Genomic DNA, 20137 nt, shown 5'->3' with positions numbered 1-20137 from the left:
CAGAGACAGTGTGTCTTCATTTAACCTGTTCAGTCCGATTTTACCAGTGAATTCTAAGTGTCGGTATTATACAGATGTTATGCTTGCTTTTTAGAGTGTGACGTCGATTATCATATATATAGTATACCATATAGTGTAGCTATTCTTTGGATTCTTCTGGCAGCTGAATAATCATTTTATTTGGTTTGGGATGGACGTACAGACAGGCGCTGCAAATGAATCAGTCTGTCTAGTGAAGGTGTTGTCTGTGAGTACCAGTGTTTCGACTGAAGCATCATTAATGAGCGCTTTAGTCAGATTTAAAAGTCTGAGTTATCATCGTTCTTTTGCTGTGAGGCTAATGCGAGTTTTCCATAATACACTGAAGACCCAAAGAAACTGGTACACCTGCCTATATCACTCCCACTGCACACACCCCACACAATTACAGAACCTCCACCAACTTGAACAGTGGCCTGCTGACATGCAGGGTCCATGGATTCATGAGGTTGTCTTCGTACCCGTACAAGTCCATCCACTTGATACAATTTGAAACGAGACTCGTCCGAACAGGCAACATGTTTCCAGTCATCATTAGTCCAATGTCAGTGTTGACGGAACCAGGCAAGGTGTAAAGCTTTGTGTCGTGCAGTCATCAATGGTACACGAGTAGGCCTTCAGCTCAGAAAGCCCATATCTATTATGTTCCGTTGCACGCTGACACTTGTTGATGGCGCAGCACTGAAATTTGCAGCAATTTGTGGAAGGGTTGCACTTTTGTCGTCGTCGGTCCCGTTCTTCCAGGATCTTTTTCCAGCCGCAGCGATGTCGGGAATATGATGTTTTACCGGATTCCTGATATTCACGATATGCTCGTGAAATGGTCGCCACCCTTCATCGCTATCTCAGAGATGCTGTATCCCATTGCTGGTGCGCCGACTACAATAACCACCTTCAAACTCACTTAAATCTTGATAACCTGCCACTGTAGCAGCAGTAACCGATCTAACAACAATGACAGACACCTGTTGTCTTATATAGGCGTTGCCGACCGCAATGCCGTATTCTGCCTGTTTACGTATATCTGTACGCATGCCTATACCAGTTTCTTTGTCGCTTCACGGTAGTTTAATATCCATAGTCAGTACCAGACGTTTCGCTTTCGTTTCTGGTGTTACTTATTGTCGCCTAACTGAAACGTTGCGTCTTCTCGTGTCTGCTTTTCATTTCTTGTCCAGTTTATTACGTCTAAAGATAACAAGTGGACATTTCTGAGCGTTGGGTCTTGTGAGTCACAGTGTAAGTAGGCTGTTCATGTTTTTTTATTGGCAACGTTACGTAGCGCTCTGTATGAAAATCACTGGCTGTGCTGTGTGCAGTCTGTGGCTAGTTTGCATTGTTGTCTGCCATTGTAGTGTTGGGCAGCGGCAGCTGGATGTGAACAGCCCGTGGCGTTGCGCAGTTGGAGGTGAGCCGCCAGCAGTGGTGGATGTGGGGAGAGAAATGGCGGAGTTTTGAAATTTGTAAGACTGGATGTCATGAACTGCTATGTATATTATGATTTTTCAACACTATTAAGGTAAATACATTGTTTGTTCTCTATCAAAATCTTTCATTTGCTAACTATGCCTATCAGTAGTTAGTGCCTTCAGTAGTTTGAATCTTTTATTTAGCTGGCAGTAGTGGGGCTCGCTGTATTGCAGTAGTTCGAGTAACAAAGATTTTTGTGAGGTAAGTGATTTGTGAAACATATAGGTTAATGTTAGTCAGGGACATTCTTTTGTAGGGATTTTTGAAAGTCAGATTGCGTTGCGCTAAAAATATTGTGTGTCAGTTTAAGCACAGTCATGTATAATTTTTCTAAGGGGACGTTTCAACAGGCTGAGGCATTTCTCTACTTTGCTGATTACTAATTGCTCATTAATTTTATGTCTTTTCATGGTAGCGGTATAAAGTGTCATCTTTGCAAAACCCTAAGCCTTCATTCAAATGCGTTGGGGTAGGCAAGTGTGCATGTATACACTGTATAGTATTGGAGACTCCTTGAGGTACTCCAACTTCCAGGATGAGAATCTATGTTTTCCAACAAAGTGGTGGTTGTGGCCTCTCATCTACAGTATGACAGTTGAGTAACAATACACTTTGGACGAGCATGGCGAGAGTGGTAGATTTATTTCATTTATGAGGAAGAATTTCGAAATTATTTCCGCATAGATTTAAATAATACGTCAAAGTTTTCAGAATTGTTGATATCGTAAGACGTTTTCCAAACAAGAAGTCTATCCTTAAAGAAGTACTTTGAAATGCTTGCTATTTTTCGAACAGGAGATAGTTCAGTAATTCAACGATCTCCTTCAGGCCTTGATTTTTTACCTAGATGATCTGCTGTCTTCGATGTTTTATCCCTCAAGCCTACCCATTGATTTTCCACTGTATTACTTTTCACTGTTTGAGTACAACATTGACTAATGCTCCCTGTGAGACTCTCAGAATCCTATGGTTTCTTCAATTTATGTAGCTTCCTTTGCTATAATTTTAAACCTTTCTGCAATTTCTTCGGTTTTAATCTTCAGCGCATAACCAACAATATACAGGCAGCATCCGAATCTCCTGGAGGCATCTTCCAGTTTAAGATGTGGTTCAGAAATCTTTGTCTTATTCTTTAATCAATATGAAACATTCCAGTGACCTCAGTTCTCGTCCATATTACAACCTTCTCTCATGACTCTGAAACAAAGTGTTAGCGATTGTTAAATTATGTTGTGTGCAAAATTCTAGCAAGTGGCTTCCTCTTTCATATCATTCCCCGAATCAATGATCTCCCTCTGTGATTCCTTCTCATCCTTTTGCTGCTACTGTACCAAATTCTAGCCACCCATGACGAGTAAATTTCCATCTCCCTTAATTCCCCGAAAAATTTCCCTTATCTCATCATAAATTCTTTTAATCTTTTAATCTGTCCACGCAGTTGGCTACAAATTTTTACTCCTTTGTTGGGTGTTGGTTTCATACCTAACTTGGCTATGACAATCCGGTCACTACAGTGTTCCTGGTAACTTATTCACATTCTTATTTTCTCATTCATTATTAGGCCTGTTCCTGCATTAACCCTAGTGTTGCTGACATTGTGCTGACCTGACCAAAAGTGCTGTTCTTCCTGTCACCACACTTCAGTAATACTTATTATATGAAACTTTGATCTATCCATCTTCCGTTTCAGATTCTCTAACGTAGCTAACTGATTAGGTGATATAACAATCCTTGCTCCGACCAAACAATGCCAGTATTTTTCTCCTGATGACGACATCCTCCAGAGAAACGCCACTATGGGATCCGAATAAGGTAATATTTAACCCCCAGAATATTTTTCTCTAGAGGATGTCATTACTAAACCATGCAGTGGAGCTGAATGCCCTCAGGAAAAAAACTGCGGCCACAGTTTGCCAGTGCTTTCAGCCATTTGCAGTAACTGCACGTCAAGGCAACGTTGGCTAAAGTAACGAGCCCAGATGTGTCAGTCGTCAAATTGTTGACTCCGGAACTACTGAAAAGGCTGCTGCACTGTTTTGGGAACCACGGGTTAGTCTGAGCTCTTGCCAGATACTCCTATGCTGTGTTTGAACTTACAGTATGGCTGTTTCTATTGTTGGTGCTGCAAGCCTCCTCACGTCAGCAAAGATCTTCGTTTTGTATGGAAGAGGAAATAGAGAAGATCCAAATCAGAGAAGCGAATTTCATTAAATGTCCGTTTGGTAATTGCGATAGGATCACAGAGAAGTTGAACCAACTCCTGTGGAACAAACGGCAAGAGAGGATTTCAGCATCACAGTGTGGTTCACCATTACAATTCTGAGAGCGTACATTTCTAGAGTAGTCGACGAATATATTGATTTCTCCCACGTATATCCATCAAAAAGTCCGTGAACGTAAGAACACAGAGTTCCGAGCTCACACGTAGGCTCACCACGAATCGTCTGTCCTGCGAGCCATTTGCTACCGGAACAGAAAAGGATGGCGCTGGCGGCAACACAGATTGTTCCCTCGCCACATACCGTACAGTGGCTTGAGGTGCGTAGGTGCTAGATGTCGAGATCCAGACAAGAAAAGCAGATTTCCACTTGCAGAGAACTGTGCCTTCAAATGTATGGAGGGTAATTCTGTTACAGTATTCTAGAGCACCCTAGCGATACATTTAAAAACTTAACACGCCGTTATTACAGTGTACGGAATCGCCTGTGCACGAAACGGAAGATTGTCTCTAACAGTAACAAAACATCCACATTAAATGACAGGTCAAAGTATAATAGTGATACAGAGACACTGATTCGAGAGTGAAGATTCAAACACTCTGTTGTTTTCCCTTTTTTGTAAGCAGCATGATGTGAAAATCGTGGAGGTTAGTACAATTTGCTGCCGCCCCCCCTCTTTTACATGGAGGCACTGGCCTTATTTCGAAGCACAGTTTTGGCATTAGCTTTTTGGTGTTTGAAAAACATCACTCGATATCAACTGTTATGAAAGTACTCACTGTTAGTATTTAAACACCCCTCAGAGGCTCAGCATTCATTTGCTGAGTACAGACTTGGCGACCCCAGGGTTCCTGAGCTGGGGACTGGTAAGCACCGCCAGCCCTCTGTCACCGTAAGCTCTGGGCATGCTTCAGCGACCGCCGTGTGGCGCAGCAGTGGAATGTTATGTGTTCTGGAGAACACAGGCCTTGGATTCACTGCCTGGACCGCGAGGAAGGTACACACCTCTATAAAAGAAAACCTCAACCTCAAGGTGGGCCACGTTCTGATGAGGAGAATGGCTGTTGAGGTAGAACAGTCTCTAGCAGGCAACCTCTGGGGCACCTGGCGCCCCCCAGGTGTATAAGGCTTCCTCAGGCATGCAACGCTCTGCTTGGGTCGACGGTTGCTTCCATAGCATCTCGTAGGATCCCTATGGAACGGTCTCATCAAACTACTACTACTGACGGGATGGGTGTACCATCAGGCATTACCTACACCCAATCCCCATAGAGAGCTCGGCTGGTAAGTCCTCCCGAAAAGAAGCCTCAGAATCATAGTAAGAGAGCATTAGTGTGCCATTTCATTGTAATCAACCGAATAGCGGAACCTTTGAGAAAGTATCCCATTTCTATATTCACAAGGCATTGGAAGGTATTGCTGGAATTCTAAAAAGTGTCAAAAAACTTCGTAATGCAACACTTCTAGTTGAAACTGCTAATTCAAACCAAATCTCTAAGCTTCTCGCATGTAAGACCTTAGGTGACTACGCAGCCGAGGCTGAGTTGTATAACACCCTTAAATTTAGTAAGGGCGTGGTTACCCACTCCAATATGATGGAGGTGGACCCCGCAGAGTTACCTAAAGAATGGAAAAATATGGGCATTACGGAAGTGCAGAACTATATGAGGAGAGTCAATGGAAAATTGGAAAAATCGGCAACATTTATTCTAACGTTTAGTACTCCAGAATTACCTGAACATATTCTTGCACGCTATATCCATCTTATGATCCGCCCATTTGTTTCTAACCCACTGCAATGCTACAAATGTCATAGATTTAGCCATACGACTATGGGATGTAATGGCAAGGCTGAGTGTGACAATCCTTGTACACTTCCTCCGAAATGTGTAAACTGCTCAGGGGATCACCCAGTGTGGAGCAGAAAATGTGTCATTTACGAGGAAAAGAAAATTCAGGAGTTTTAACCAAGAGACACATACCCTATAGTGAAGCTAAAAAAACTTTCAAAGCTATGCAACTGCCAGTTTTGGCAACTCCTTTCGCATCAGCCCTTAAGACGCCAGTCGCTAAGTGTGATGCCTCCACACAAACTCAGGCCACAGATTCAAGTACGAGCTCATGCACTTATCGATGTATCTGTGGGGGAAACACTCCACTTGAAACTGAAGTCGTTGAGAGGCCGTCAGAAACAGGCTTACCATCTAAGCCGCATACCACTACCCAACATCAGAAGCCAATTAAGCCATCCTCTCAACCCAGGCAACCACTTCCTCCCATCAGTAAAAGTAGTTCTAAGTTCAAGAAAGCGGTAGTTAAAGCTTGGGATTGGCGAGCTCTCTCGTTTTCTGAATGGGGACTATGCTCTTGATGATTTGGTCTTCCACTCATAGGAAGGTAAATCACCCCATACGAGGGAGAAAGAAAAGAGGAACCAACGCTAAACAATGGCTTCCACGGGGACATAAGCGTTGCGGTGGGATATGAATGGATATCGCTCACCTTTGGAAGAACTGCAGCTCCTCGTCCAGCAGAAGCCGTTCTGCATCTGCTTACAAGGGACATATCTTAAAGTCATCGACACACCTGCATTACAGGGCTACCACACATACAGAGAGGACGATACAACTGGAGACAGGGCTAAAGTTGGAGTGCCTGTTTTCATTGATGACAGATGTCACTCCTTTTCTGTCACTCTTACCACCACCGCGCAAGCAATTGCTGGGAAAGTTCTCGCACCCTTTAATGCTACAATGTGTTATTTGTACCTTCCCCCTAATGATGCTTTGGATGCAGACGCACTGGCAGAACTCTTCCGGGCACTACCGCGCCCATTCCTCCTTGTGGGGGACTTCAGTGCACACAATGTGTTGTGGGGCTCGGCTACCACTTGCTCCGAGGGTCGGAAGATAGAGCGACTCATCCATTCTGAGAATATCTGCCTTCTGAACGCGGGTCAGATGACGCACTTCTCCACAGCCACAGGGTCTTTTTCAGCCATTGACCTTTGTTTTTGTTTCCCAGCTACTGCAAACTCAGTTCAGTGGGAAGTGGCTCCAGAATTACATTCTAGTGACCACTTCCCATAGTGGATTCATCTGCCGACTAGGATGGTGGCTGGCAAGAGGCCAAGCAGATGGACGATACAAAGGGCAGATTGGTTGCAGTACAGTTGACAGGATATTTTTGAACAAAAGGACTGTGCACAGCAGATGGTGGCCCATATCACTTCTGAGCTTCGACTGCACAAGTCTGAAAATCAATAAGACAGATTTCACGCAAGGGTAGTACACGTTCTCCTACGACCTTGTCAAGTAATGGGGTCATGGTGAACGCGCCAGAACACATGGCTCTGGTTTTAGCTGAACACTTCTTTACTGTTACTACGTCACCGAGCAAGCTCCTGATTTTCACATGTTCTGAGGGACTGCACAGATGAGGAAGCTCACTTTCTTCTCGCATAATGAGAAAGTCTACAACCTTCCATTCTCCATGTGGGAACTGGAACCAGCTTTGACTGCAGCTGGAGACGCTGCTCCAGGACCTGATGAGATACATTATGCCATGGTTCGTCATGTGTGCCCTGAAGCGAAAGGAGAGTTCCTCTCTTGTTTCAATCTGATCTACAGCCTGGAAGGAGGCAATATTAATTCCATTCTGGAAATCAGGCAGGGACCATAGCGTCCCTAACAGTTGCCAGAGTGTAGCCATTACCAGCTGTAAAGGTAAGACTTTTGAACGCATTTGTCAACCTCTGCCTCATCTGCTGCTCAAATCCCATCTGAGCCACTCCCAGTGCTGTTTCAGGTGCTACCATTCCACCCTTATTCTATTGGAGATGGTGATACAGGTGTCCTCCTTACGCCGAAACCATTCGGTTTGTGTGTTTCTTGAACTTAAAAAAGCACGACACTACTTGAAGGTACAACATCCTTCGCCGACTTCATGAATGGAGACTACGTGGATGCGTGCCGCTTCTGATCCAATCCTTTCTCGAGGACTGGCGTTTTCGATATCATGTTGGCGATGCCATGTCTGAGTTGCTATGTTCAGGAGATGATGCCCCCAGGGGCAGTGTCTTCAGTGTCACATTGTTTGCCATCACTATCAGTGGCATTTCGTCATTCCCTCTGCAGTCAGGAGGGCTGTCAAATGCACCTTTTGGATGACTTTGCAATCTTCTACTCTTCCTCTGATCTTATAACGACGATGGGGTAGTTACAGCCGACCATTAGGAGGCTGGAAACCTGATCCAGGACAACTGGTTTCCAGTTCTCACCCGAGAAGAATACATCTGTCAATTTTAACCGTGACGTCGACGTTTTAACCAACCAGTGCTCACAATAAGGGATAATATTTTACGATATCAAGACACTGTGCACTTTCAGGGTTTATTATTTGACTCGAAATTAACTTGGCTCCCACGCCTATAAGACCTACGAACAAAGGGATTCCTGTCATTCAATATTTTGAAATGCCTTAGTGGAAAAACTAGGTGAGCTGACAGGTCCTGCCTCCTGCAGTTTTATAGGGGATCTGTTCGATCACGTTTAGATTATGGCAGCGTGGTCTACGGATCAGATTGTTCTTCCTACCTCGACGTTAGATGTTGTCCAGCATGAGGGCATTCGGATATTGTCTGGAGCATTTCAGACCAGCCCAGTACCGAGTCTGTGTGCAGAGGTTGGTAAACTACTACTCTTGATTGGGCAACGTATGCTTTTAGCTCGACAGGCGCTGAAAATCTCAGCATCACCTCAGTCATTGACATTTAGTTCAGCAGTCCAGCCAAACTTTGAATGGCTGTTCAGGAATTGGCCCCATGCGACTAAGCCATTTCAGATATGTGCTACAGATTGCCTCAAGGATCTGAATCTCTCAGCATCCAAGTACACAGCCAGCGATCGAACACACTGCCCCTTTGGCGTATTCAGAGGCCCAAAGTGATTTTAAGCTCGACACAGTACAAGAAAACTTGTACTGCCGATTTTGTTTTTACAACTTTGTTTTTGTCCATTTTAAGTACATACGACAGTTTTACCTTAGTTTATGCAGATGCAAGAGAATGCTCCTAGTTGTGCTGCTGTTTACCCCGATAGGGTTTTTAGACTGTGTCTTCCGGAACAATTTACACATTGTGATGCAGAATTGTGTGGCATTTTGATGGCACTGGAGATGGTTCACAGACATCACCGTTCAAGATTTCTTGTCTGTTCAGAATCTCCTAGTGCAATGGAAGCACCTCACCAAATGTATTCAGTAGACCTGCTGATTCAGCTCATCCATGGCTCCTTACAGCGGCTGCAACACTGCGGCAAGGAGATGAGTTTTTGCAGGGTACCTGGCCACATTGCGATACAGGGCAATGACGTGGCCGACAAGGGAGCATACTGAGATAGTGCTGGCCAACAATGCCCCATCCCAATACAAGCCATCGTCTCATTTTCTGACAGACGCATAATGCGTCATTGGGAGACTGAATGGTTGCAGGAGACAGACAACAAACTGTGGTTGCTCGAATTGACCACAAAGGCTTGGCGGACTTTATGTCAGCCTCGTCACTGGAAGGAGGCTCTGCTTACGAGACTGTGCATCAGGCATAGCCGCTTAACACACGGCTCCCTCCCCCGGTGGGAGGATCCACTGCACCCTGAAGTTTGTGGTGTGCCGCTTTCAGTTTAGTATCTTGTGGTTACGTGTGCCCTATGTACTGATATTAGGGCAGCTCTTAGTCTCGATGGAGATGTGCCCACCATCCTTGGAGATACCGACTCCAGTATTACAAGGGATGTGAAATTTTGTGAACTGTCAGGCCCCATCCCCAAAAATGTGGCGACAGCCTTCATCCGCACCCATGAGATTAGCATGCTGACTTTCCGTCAGAGCGCTGTTGACCATGATGTCGAGTGCCCCTCAACACAAATCACTACCACCAATATTTAATTAAACCCACGTGGAATTAAAATATTTTCTTAAATATAAATTCCGTAAGGGCGATTGAAAAGCAACTGGCATTTCAAGACACAAATTTAAGGCTAGCTTCATTCTGCTCGAGAAACGTCACACAGTATCAACACATCTAAAAAGTTTGTTTGCCATTGATTAAATTCCTCTGGGAAAATTTTCGGATTCGTCTCTCATGCTTCAAATTTTAATATACGTTATTGAAAAAAAGATGAAAAATTATCTTTTGCGTTGGCTCCAACTCAGAGCCTTCAAGTACAAGGCATGCCTGGAATAGGTTTATAGAGGTCTTTCAGTTAGCCAGTGCTAAATACAGGGTGTTACAAAAAGGTACGGCCAAACTTTCAGGAAACATTCCTCACACACAAATAAAGAAAAGATGTTATGTGGACATGTGTCCGGAAACGCTTAATTTCCATGTTAGAGCTCATTTTAGTATCGTCAGTATTTACTGTAGTTCCTCGATTCACTACCAGTTGGCCCAATTGAAGGAAGGTAATGTTGACTTCGGTGCTTGTGTTGACATGCGACTCATTGCTCTACAGTACTAGCATCCAGCACATCAGTACGTAGCATCAACAGTTAGTGGTCATCACGAACGTGGTTTTGCAGTCAGTGCAATGTTCACAAATGCAGAGTTGGCAGATGCCCATTTGATGTATGGATTAGCACGGGGCAATAGCCGTGGCGCAGTACGTTTGTATCGAGACAGATTTCCAGAACGAAGGTGTCCCGACAGGAAGACGTTCGAAGCAATTGATCGGTGTCTTAGGGAGCACCGGAACATTCCAGCCTATGACTCGTGACTGGGGAAGACCTAGAACGACGAGGACACCTGCAATGGACGAGGCAATTCTTCGTGCAGTTGACGATAACCCTAATGTCAGCGTGAGAGAACTTGCTGCTGTACAAGGTAACGTTGACCACGTCACTGTATGGAGAGTGCTACGGGAGAACCAGTTGTTTCCGTACCATGTACAGCGTGTGCAGGCGCTATCAGCAGCTGATTGGCCTCCACAGGTACACTTCTGCGAATGGTTCATCCGACAATGTGTCAATCGTCATTTCAGTGCAAATGTTCTCTTTACGGTTGAGGCTTCATTCCAACGTGATCAAATTGTAAATTTTCACAATCAAAATGTGTGGGCTGACGAGAATCCGCACGCAATTGTGCAATCACGTCATCAACACAGATTTTCTGTGAACGTTTGGGCAGGCATTGTTGGTGATGTCTCGATTGGGCCCCACGTTCTTCCACCTACGCTCAATGGAGCACGTTATCATGATTTCATACGGGATACTCTACCTATGCTGCTAGAACATGTGCCTTTACAAGTACGACACAACATGTGGTTCATGCACGATGGAGCTCCTGTACATTTCACTCAAAGTGTTCGTACGCTTCTCAGCAACAGATTCGGTGACCGAGGGATTGTTAGAGGTGGACCAATTCCGTGGCTTCCACGCTCTCCTGACCTCAAGCCTCTGGACTTTCATTTATGGGGGCATTTGAAAGCTCTTGTCTACGCAACCCCGGTACCAAATGAAGAGACTCTTCGTGCTCGTATTGTGGACGGCTGTGATACAATACGCCATTCTCCAGGGCTGCATCAGCGCATCAGGGATTCCATGCGACGGAGGGTGGATGCCTGTATCCTAACGGAGGACATTTTGAACATTTCCTGTAACAAAGTGTTTGAAGTCACGCTGGTACGTTCTGTTGCTGTGTTTCCATTCCACGATTAATGTGATTTGAAGAGAAGTAATAAAATGAGCTCTAGCGTGGGGAGTAAGCGTTTCTGGACATATGTCCACATAACATGTTTTCTTTCTTTGTGTGTGAGGAATGTTTCCTGAAAGTTTGGCCGTACCTTTTTGTAACACACTGTATACACGCTTGTCTCTCTGGAAAGGGCAAACTATTTCCTGTGCAGCGTGATTCATTCGACTGACGTGCAGTAGGTACGTTTCAGGTGAGGTTACGAAAGTGGAGACAAAGTCAGAGGGAGGCAGCTTTACAAGCAACCGGGGTGCTCTGCTGGAACTGGACGAGGGCGCCGACGTGACTCTGGTGGTTGGCGACTCAGAGCTGCCGGCTCACAGCCGGGTCCTGGCAGCGAGGAGCCCCGTCTTTGCAGCCATGTTGCGGAACGACATGCGAGAGGCCCGCAGCCGCCGTATCGAAGTGGCTGACGTGCGGGAGGCCGTCTTGCGGCAGCTGCTGCTGTTCGTCTACACGGACACGGCTCCGGAGCTCCCGAGTGTAGCGGCCGAGCTGCTGGCTGCCGCCGACAAGTACGACCTGCCGGCACTCAGGGAGAGGTGCGAGCAGCAGGTGGCGCGCGACCTGAGCGTGGAGAACGCCGCAGCCGCTGCGGGCCTGGCCGTGCTGCACCGCTGCGCGGCACTGAGGGGCGCTGCCGTGCAGTTCATAGCGGGGCACCCCGAGGTGCTGGCCACCGGCGGCTGGGCGCGGCTGCTGGTGGAAGACGCGCAGGCAGCGGTGGAGGTCTGCCGGCAGCTGGCGGCCGCGCTGGCGGCCCCACCTCCTCTGGAGGCATCGCGGAGCAGGTTGGGACAGCACTGGGCGTGCGTGTGTGTGTGTGTGTTCTGTGAGACTGTCGTGTCCACCACCCGTGTCGGCATCGGGAAGGAGGCTGTTACAACACATAAGTGCTAGTGTCTATTTATCTGTCTGTGTGCGTGTGCTAGTTGTGAGACTACAGTTCAGAGCTAAGCACAGCCCTGTGATGCTGTCAACACCTGCACCTGGTGACCAGACTGCTCCTTGTAGTTGCCCAGTCAGTCAAGAAATACAGGTACTGTAGCTCGCATAGACGTAGTGAAGGAATGTTCCATGTTCCAGTTAAGGACTGAACCTAGATGTCAAATTAAGTACTTGTTTTTTTTTTTTTTTTTTTTTTTTTTTTTTTGCTAAAACTCAGTGGCTTGACTCCAAACATTGGATAATATCAGCAATTTTTAACAGCACATTATTTCAAACTGATTATTTAACACACGCAATTACAGCTTGGAGCAGGTGGGTTGAGTGGGAAAGGCAATGGGAGTAAATTACTACGTTTATAAAAAAAAAAGTGTAAATGATTCCCGAATTAGTAACCAGATTAAATGAAAGACTCAGGAAAGTGCAAGTGTGTACCAGTTCCGCTGCCTCAGCACATGTTGATTGTAACTAGCTCACTGTGTGAATTAATTCCTGAAAGCAAAACTTTAACCTGAAAGAAATAACTTTACACGCATCTCGTCATGTCGTGCGCCCGTGTTTCAGATGCTTACCGTAATTCTGAACTCGGATGCAGAGAACAGTTACAAGTTCAGCCCCAGTGTCTGTGATTAGCTCTCAGACAGAGTCTCAGAACAACTGTCAGCCAAAGACTGGCTGATGGGCGTGCACATAAAGAAGCGTCCTCCCTAGCCATCTAAAGTGAAGTGTCATCTGGTTCCGACAGCACTGGAATACCTTAAGCTAATGCCTGTGGACATTCCAATCTCTGACCAATCAAAAGTTTATATAAAAAAAGCAGCCTTATCACTTCTCTTAAAAACTCTGTTTTCATTAACCCAGTAACACATATATCTCCCTTAGAGAACCTGTTGTGTCTCAAAAGCTTCGGGGGGCAGCAGTATAATCAAGAATCCATCGAAATAAAAATCACTGACTATGGCCTACAGCTCGATATCCAGCAATTGCAACGTTAAAGTGGGCGTATCGGACATGAAATCAAAGTATGTTCATGTATGGCGATAATGTAACCATGAGTGACGTCACAGCTGGCAGCTGGGTTGTGTAATGGTGTACGAGGAGCCCACCAGCAGTCACTCCACTTGACAGTGACTGAGAAGCACTTGGTCGAAAGTTCATGCCATTTCAGTCCCTTGAAGCAACTCGAGACCCGAAAACATTTTATTCTGTAGGCAGAAACTGCTGAAATAAACAGCACTTTCCACCATTTACACATTTCCATAGCCACAGTCTGCAGAACTGCGTTCACAACCGTAGTGTTAAGTGAAATACTGATATTGGTTAAGTGCTTGTAAACTATGACTATGGCAAAAACTTGTAGCTATTGTAGTTCTTAAAAGAAACATAATATTTCAGTTTACTGGGCTAATCCTTATCTACCATATAATTTTCAAAATTGCTGTACCTTAGAACTTACATAATGATGTACTATGCGCAGATCTAAAGAAATTATCACTGAAACCATAGACATCTGTTACAATGTTAAAAGTGAGGATGGCAGATTGTGTTCGGGTGGAGGGAGTGCGACAGCCAATAACAAGCTGTGAACATCCTCTCCCCATCCCCAAAACCAAACCGCAGATGCGGACCTTCAGTTACACTGCACTCTCTCACTCAATGTTTGTCATCTAAGGATTGTTACATATGTAGTATAGCTTTTCTGTGAGTAATATGCTCTTCATACAAGGAACATAAGGCAAAATTAATTCCTTTCTTCCCCACATTTATGTAGTCTCGATTAAAGTTCTCACTGCAGTCAACAAAGAAAGCACAAAAATGTATACAGAAAGTGTTCAGCTATATGTTATGTATGAAATTTAATTGTTAAATTTTCTTCTATTTGGAGTTAATGTCCATAATAAACATCACTAAAAACTGTGACAGCCTCTAAATTTCATCTTTAGGATTTTATTGCCACATCAGAAGCACATGCTGTTTCAGATGATGATGGATGCTGTATTTGGGGATTTTTTGGGGGTAGTGAGGGTGGTGGTGGTTTGGATGTATACACCTTTACATTGCAGCCCAGAGAGAAATAAGCAGACTGTACTGGTTGGCCAAGGATCCATAGATTTCTTAAGGCATTTGTAATGTGAACTGTACTGGGGCATCTTGCATTATACTGCTGGAATATTGCATTTGGTACCATAGTCATGACAAGAGGATTTACCATATGTCTCACATATTGGCAGCTATTCAGCGTTTCTTCAACAATTAGGAAGCCAGTCCAATTGTCATATCCAGTACCTCCCCAAAGCAGGGGAATTGGAGTATGTGTCTGCAGAACTGATGCTTCCTGCGACCTGTCACCAGGTCATCTACAGGTATGTGGATGACAATCTGAGTGCTACAAACAGAAGCAGGACTCGCTGTTGAAGAGCAGAGAATTCCATTCAGTGTCCCAGTTGACTATGGATGTACACCATACAAGTCTTTGTTGTCTCTGGTATGGAGTCAACAGGAGATGACCCATGTCAACATGAGATCTCAACCCAGCTTCCAGAAATATGATGCTGGCACATTGCCAATCAAATCAGCTCAGAATTAAATTTTCACTCAGCAGCAGAGTGCCACAGATATGAGACTTGCTGGCAGATTAAAACTGTTTGCTGAACCGAGACTCATACTCTGGACTTTTGCCTGCTGTGGGCAAGTGCTCCACTGACTGAACTACCCAAGCACAAATCGTGACCTGTCCCCCAACATTTCCTTTGCCAGCACCTTGTGAAGTATCTTCCAAACTTCTTAGCAGTTCTCCTGCAAAACTTACAGGACTAACACTCCTAGAAGGAAGAATATGGCGGAGAATTGGCTTAACCACCCCCTTGAGGATGTTTCCAGAATAAAATTTTCAGTCTGCACTGGAGTGCGTGTTGATAAGAAACTTCCTGGCAGATTAAAACTGAGACTGTAACTAAGGTTCTTTGCCTTTCATATGTAAGTGCTCTGCTGACTGAGATACACAAGCATGACTCCCGAGCCATCCTCACAGCTTTACTTCCCCTGATACAGAAAGATACCGAACTCAAGTCTCGGTCCAGTAGACAGTTATAATCTGCCAGGAAGTTTCAACTCTGCTCAGGTTTCAGCTGTCTATACAAAAAAGCTAGTCGTTCCATTTTAAAATCTGTTTGTAGTGCAGTTCTTCTGGATGGCCATGTGCCTACCCTTCTTGCCACACTGTTGTCCAGCAACCCCATCGTCATCATTCATCTATTGCACTTCAGACTGTGATCACTGTGTGATCTGCCAGTATGCTACTCCCACGTCCATCAAGCCAGTGACTCAAGACTTCTCAAAGCCATCTCGTGCACATTCTCTAGACATACCATTTTAAAGACTCCTTTAGATAAGCGCCAGTATCTATTATAAAACTAAAACTAAACTAAATTCCTCCCGAACAGGCCATAAAAGCTCAACAGTACCGACTAGCTGCCGTGTCATCCTCAGCTCACAGGTGTCACTAGATGCGGATATGGAGGGGAATAGCTACCATGCACTCACATAATTCTTCATCTACAAGAGTGACTTTTTTTCTATGGTGACAATAAGCTAAACGCTAAAATTTTAACCAACATATCCAACGGGCTTTAAATTACTTTACTTCCTGTATGACTGATTTCAAACAAGGTTTTCACATGGTAACATTTGGATCTCCAACCTCCTCCCCCCTCTCTCTGTGTATGTGTGAGTGTGCGAGTGTGTGTGTGTGTGTGTGTGTGTGTGTGTGTGTGTTTTAGATACGTTGTGGAAGTCATGTTCATGTCACTGTTGCTATACTAAAACTAATGTAAATTATAATGTGATTTACAGGATCCTGACTGAGGAGCAGAAACAGATACTGGCTGGGAGGCTGATCATTGCTGCATCACAGGGTCAGACCGGCGAAGTGCGGGCACTCCTGGATGCGGGGTCGCCAGTCAACGCGACAGACGCCAGTGGCGACACTGCCCTGCATGAAGCAGTGATGAATGGCCACGAAGAAACTGTCAAGTGCCTGATTGATGCCGGGGCAGATGTCAACGTCAGAGACTCGGATGGGATGACGCCTCTGCACTGGGCTGCATGTAGAGGTGGCGAGCAGCACATTGTATGGATGCTACTGGCGGCATCAGCGTGTGTAGATGTCCAGGACGATGCGGGGGAGACTCCACTCCATGTGGCTGCCAGATGGGGGTGTGCATATGCAGCAAAGGCACTTCTGCTGGCTGGTGCAAGGAGGGACATAAGGGATAACAGTGGGCAGACACCTGCAGATGTGGCAGAAGCAGACACAGTACAACTATTTAGCACTGAACAAATCTTGTGATTAATTATTTTTATCTAAATTATTCTTGTATTGCATAAAAATTTGCTATTAATTTTTTAAAGTTTGAAACACAATACATCTTAAGGACCACACGTCAAAGAAATTTTAAGAGGGGGTTGGCGCAAGTTTTAATCTGTATTACTATACAAGGACAAGTTATTGTTTATCACATGATACTCTAATGAATGGTCAGACAGATACAGGACATACATAACATATAAAGAGGAAAAGTTTTTATTAAAAGTCTTTAAAAGCTCTTGACTGATATACTTCAGATTTGCACCTGATACTCTCATCGGTATTTAGTTGGATATATGCTATGTACTTCATTCACAATTATAACATATAAATGTTTCTGTAACATTTACATTAAAAAGGAGGTTGCCAACTGTATCAAGATGTTCTCAACTGATATAGTTCAAATTTTTACACAATATTTCCATGAACTATTGAATGGGCATAGGCTATATAGTTTTAATGTATATAACATACAAATATATTTTTAATCTATAAAGGGAAAATGTTGTTGCCAAAAATCTTCACTGTATTACATCAAATATTTACATGATACTCTAATAAACAATCAGTTTTAATATATATGATACATATATATATATATGTGTGATATATATACATGGGGGGAAGGTTAATCACCAAATACCTTCCAAAGAAGGCAAATGCTACAAGATGTGAAAATTATAGGACACTCAGCCTAGTTACTCACGCCTCTAAAATATTAACCTCAATTATCCTAAAACGCATAGAACAAAAAGTCGAAGCTACACTCTCCGAAGACCAGTTTGGATTTCGGAAAGATAGAGGAACCAGAGAAGCAATATTTGCTCTAAAACTAATAATAGAGAAACGACTAGATAAGAACCTGAAAACATACATAGCTTTCGTAGATGTAGAGAAAGCCTTTGATAATGTTAAGTGGGATAAGATGTTTGAGGTACTCAAAAAAGTAGGACTAGACCATAAAGATAGAAAAATGATATGGAACCTGTACAAAAACGAGACAGCAGTTATCCGTGGATGGACAAAACAAGAAGAGGTGCAGATAAGGAAAGGTGTCCGACAAGGTTGCGCACTATCCCCTGTTATCTTTAACGTATACATTGAAGAGGGGCTGAAAAAAGTAAGGGAAAATTCACAGACAGGTGTAGTAATTCATGGCCAACGAATAGATATGATAAGATATGCCGATGATATAGCTGTCCTGGCTGAAAGTGAAGAAGATCTTGTAGTCCTACTGAATAGAATGGATAAAGTTATGGGTGAAGAATATAATATGAGAATTAATAAAGCAAAAACAAAAGTAATGGCATGCGACAAAGAAGATCAAGTGAAAGTCCAAGTTCATGTAGGCAATGAACTGCTTGAACAAGTTGATAAATTTACTTATCTGGGCAGTAATATTACCAGGGATGGAAGGAGCAAGGCAGAAGTGAGAAGTAGAATAGCTCAAGCAAAGGCTGCTTTTAACAAGAAGAAAAACATATTAACGTCTAAGAGCATCAGACTTGAAACCAGGAAAAGATTTTTGAAATCATATGTGTGGAGTGTGGTATGCTATGGGTGTGAAACATGGACTCTCGGGACAGAGGAACAGCAGAAGCTAAATTCTTTTGAAATGTGGTGCTATAGACGCATGCTCAAAATAAAATGGATTGACAAGGTCACCAACGAAGTGGTTCTGGAAAGAGCAGGTGAGAAGAGAAGCTTCCAGAGTTTCATTGTTAAAAGAAGAGTGCAATTTACAGGCCATCTATTACGACATAAAGGACTCCTGAACACAATCATAGAGGGATATGTCGAGGGAAAAAGACCAAGAGGAAGACCACGACTGAGGTACATGGATCAAATCGTGAAAGATGTGGGATGTGACACCTATAAAGAAATGAAGAGAAAAGCTGAAAGACGCACAGAATGGAGACAAGCTGCCATTGTAGCTGTTGCAAACCAATCCTTGGATTGACCACTACAGAAGAAGAAGAAACCTGGAAAAGTTCTTGAGTGAATTGCTTGAAATTTATGCAGAATGCTCTAATGAACATACTTTGTTACGAAAGCCCTCGAAAAGTGTTTGAGCGATTTATTTCAAATTTCTATACTAAACTCTAACAAACATTTTGTCAGGTATAGGTTACATATTTTTCTAGATGCCAACATGTAGGTTTTCTGTTAAAACCGACTGTGTGACAGAAAATCGTGTGCTGTACTGTGAAAATGTGTTGTTTTGGTATCTTTCTAATAGTTTGAACTACAATAGTGGAGCGTGTAACCCATTAGACAAATTCTCTCTCCCATATATATACTTTCTCTTTATGTATAATTTCAAAGACAAATTGTGTACACAGTATTGTACTGTTTTGTTTTCTTCTTCGCCATCGTTTTTACAGAAACAAGAAACTGTTATTTATGGCTTATCGGCTTATTATTAGGAATACACTACAGAATCTTTAACTTTGTAATTCTACCCACTCACAAATTAAAACTATGCCAAACACTCTCATTAAAGCTACTGTCTTCACAGATCCAGCAGGGGGACAGGTGTCTTCACACCCTGTATACCAATGGTCTCAACTAGCGTACACGTTCATTTTAAGTGGCTCCAGTTCCCAATAGACATTTGGTTCTCAATAACAATAAACGAGCCTGGAGCTCAGAGAGAGGGGTAAGAGGACAGAGAAGTGGAAATAGACATAGAGGGCGGAGGAGGAGGTGGGGAGAGGACATGCACAGAGAGGGAGTAGGAGATGGACAGAGAGAAGAGGGGAAGAAATTCAGGTTATACATCAAATTCCTACTCATATTTAGCAATTAAGAAATCCTTCCATGTCTGCTAGTCACCTATGGGAAAAAAATAACTTAATTCAAAAATGGTTCAAATGGCTCTGACCACTATGGGACTTAACGTCTGAGGTCATCAGTCCCCTAGACCTTAGAACTACTTGAACCTAACTAACGTAAGGACACCACACACATCCATGCCCGAGGCAGTATTCGAACCTGCGACCATAGCAGTAGCGCTGTTCCAGACTGTAGCGCCTAGAACCACTCGGCCATTCTGGCCGGCAGAGGTAAGTAAGTTTCTGAAAGGACCTAATGGTGATCAGAGAGGTTAGGCTAAACACAGTTGGCAGTGGCGTGTTTGTTGGTTTTAGAAGTAATGGTAGTTTATCTTTTAGTGATATTGAAGTAAATAGTTTCTGTAAGTTAGTATAGGTTGTCATTCTAGGCAACCAGAATAAAATAATAATTGGATTTTTTTATTGACTTCCCAACTCAGATAATGGAATTGCTGAAAGGCTCAAAGAAAACTTGAGTATAATCTCAATCACATACCCGACTCATAAAATTATCGTTGGT

General features: G+C 43.8%; 1 protein-coding gene across 1 annotated transcript in view; it reads left to right on the top strand.

Moving 5' to 3' along the window:
- The window catches only part of LOC124553343 (ankyrin repeat domain-containing protein 65-like), an 84329-nt gene extending 67564 nt beyond the window's left edge, over positions 1 to 16765 (top strand). Inside the window, exons 2-3 of the mRNA XM_047127218.1 lie at positions 11666 to 12014; positions 16270 to 16765. Coding sequence (XP_046983174.1) covers positions 11666 to 12014; positions 16270 to 16765 — 845 coding nt within the window. The remainder of the gene's footprint in view (positions 1 to 11665; positions 12015 to 16269) is intronic.
- Positions 16766 to 20137: the final 3372 nt, after the last annotated feature.

This window comes from Schistocerca americana, chromosome 11, assembly GCF_021461395.2.
Source record: "Schistocerca americana isolate TAMUIC-IGC-003095 chromosome 11, iqSchAmer2.1, whole genome shotgun sequence".
Classification (NCBI taxonomy): domain Eukaryota; kingdom Metazoa; phylum Arthropoda; class Insecta; order Orthoptera; family Acrididae; genus Schistocerca; species Schistocerca americana.
This window is presented reverse-complemented; position numbering and strand designations above follow the sequence as displayed.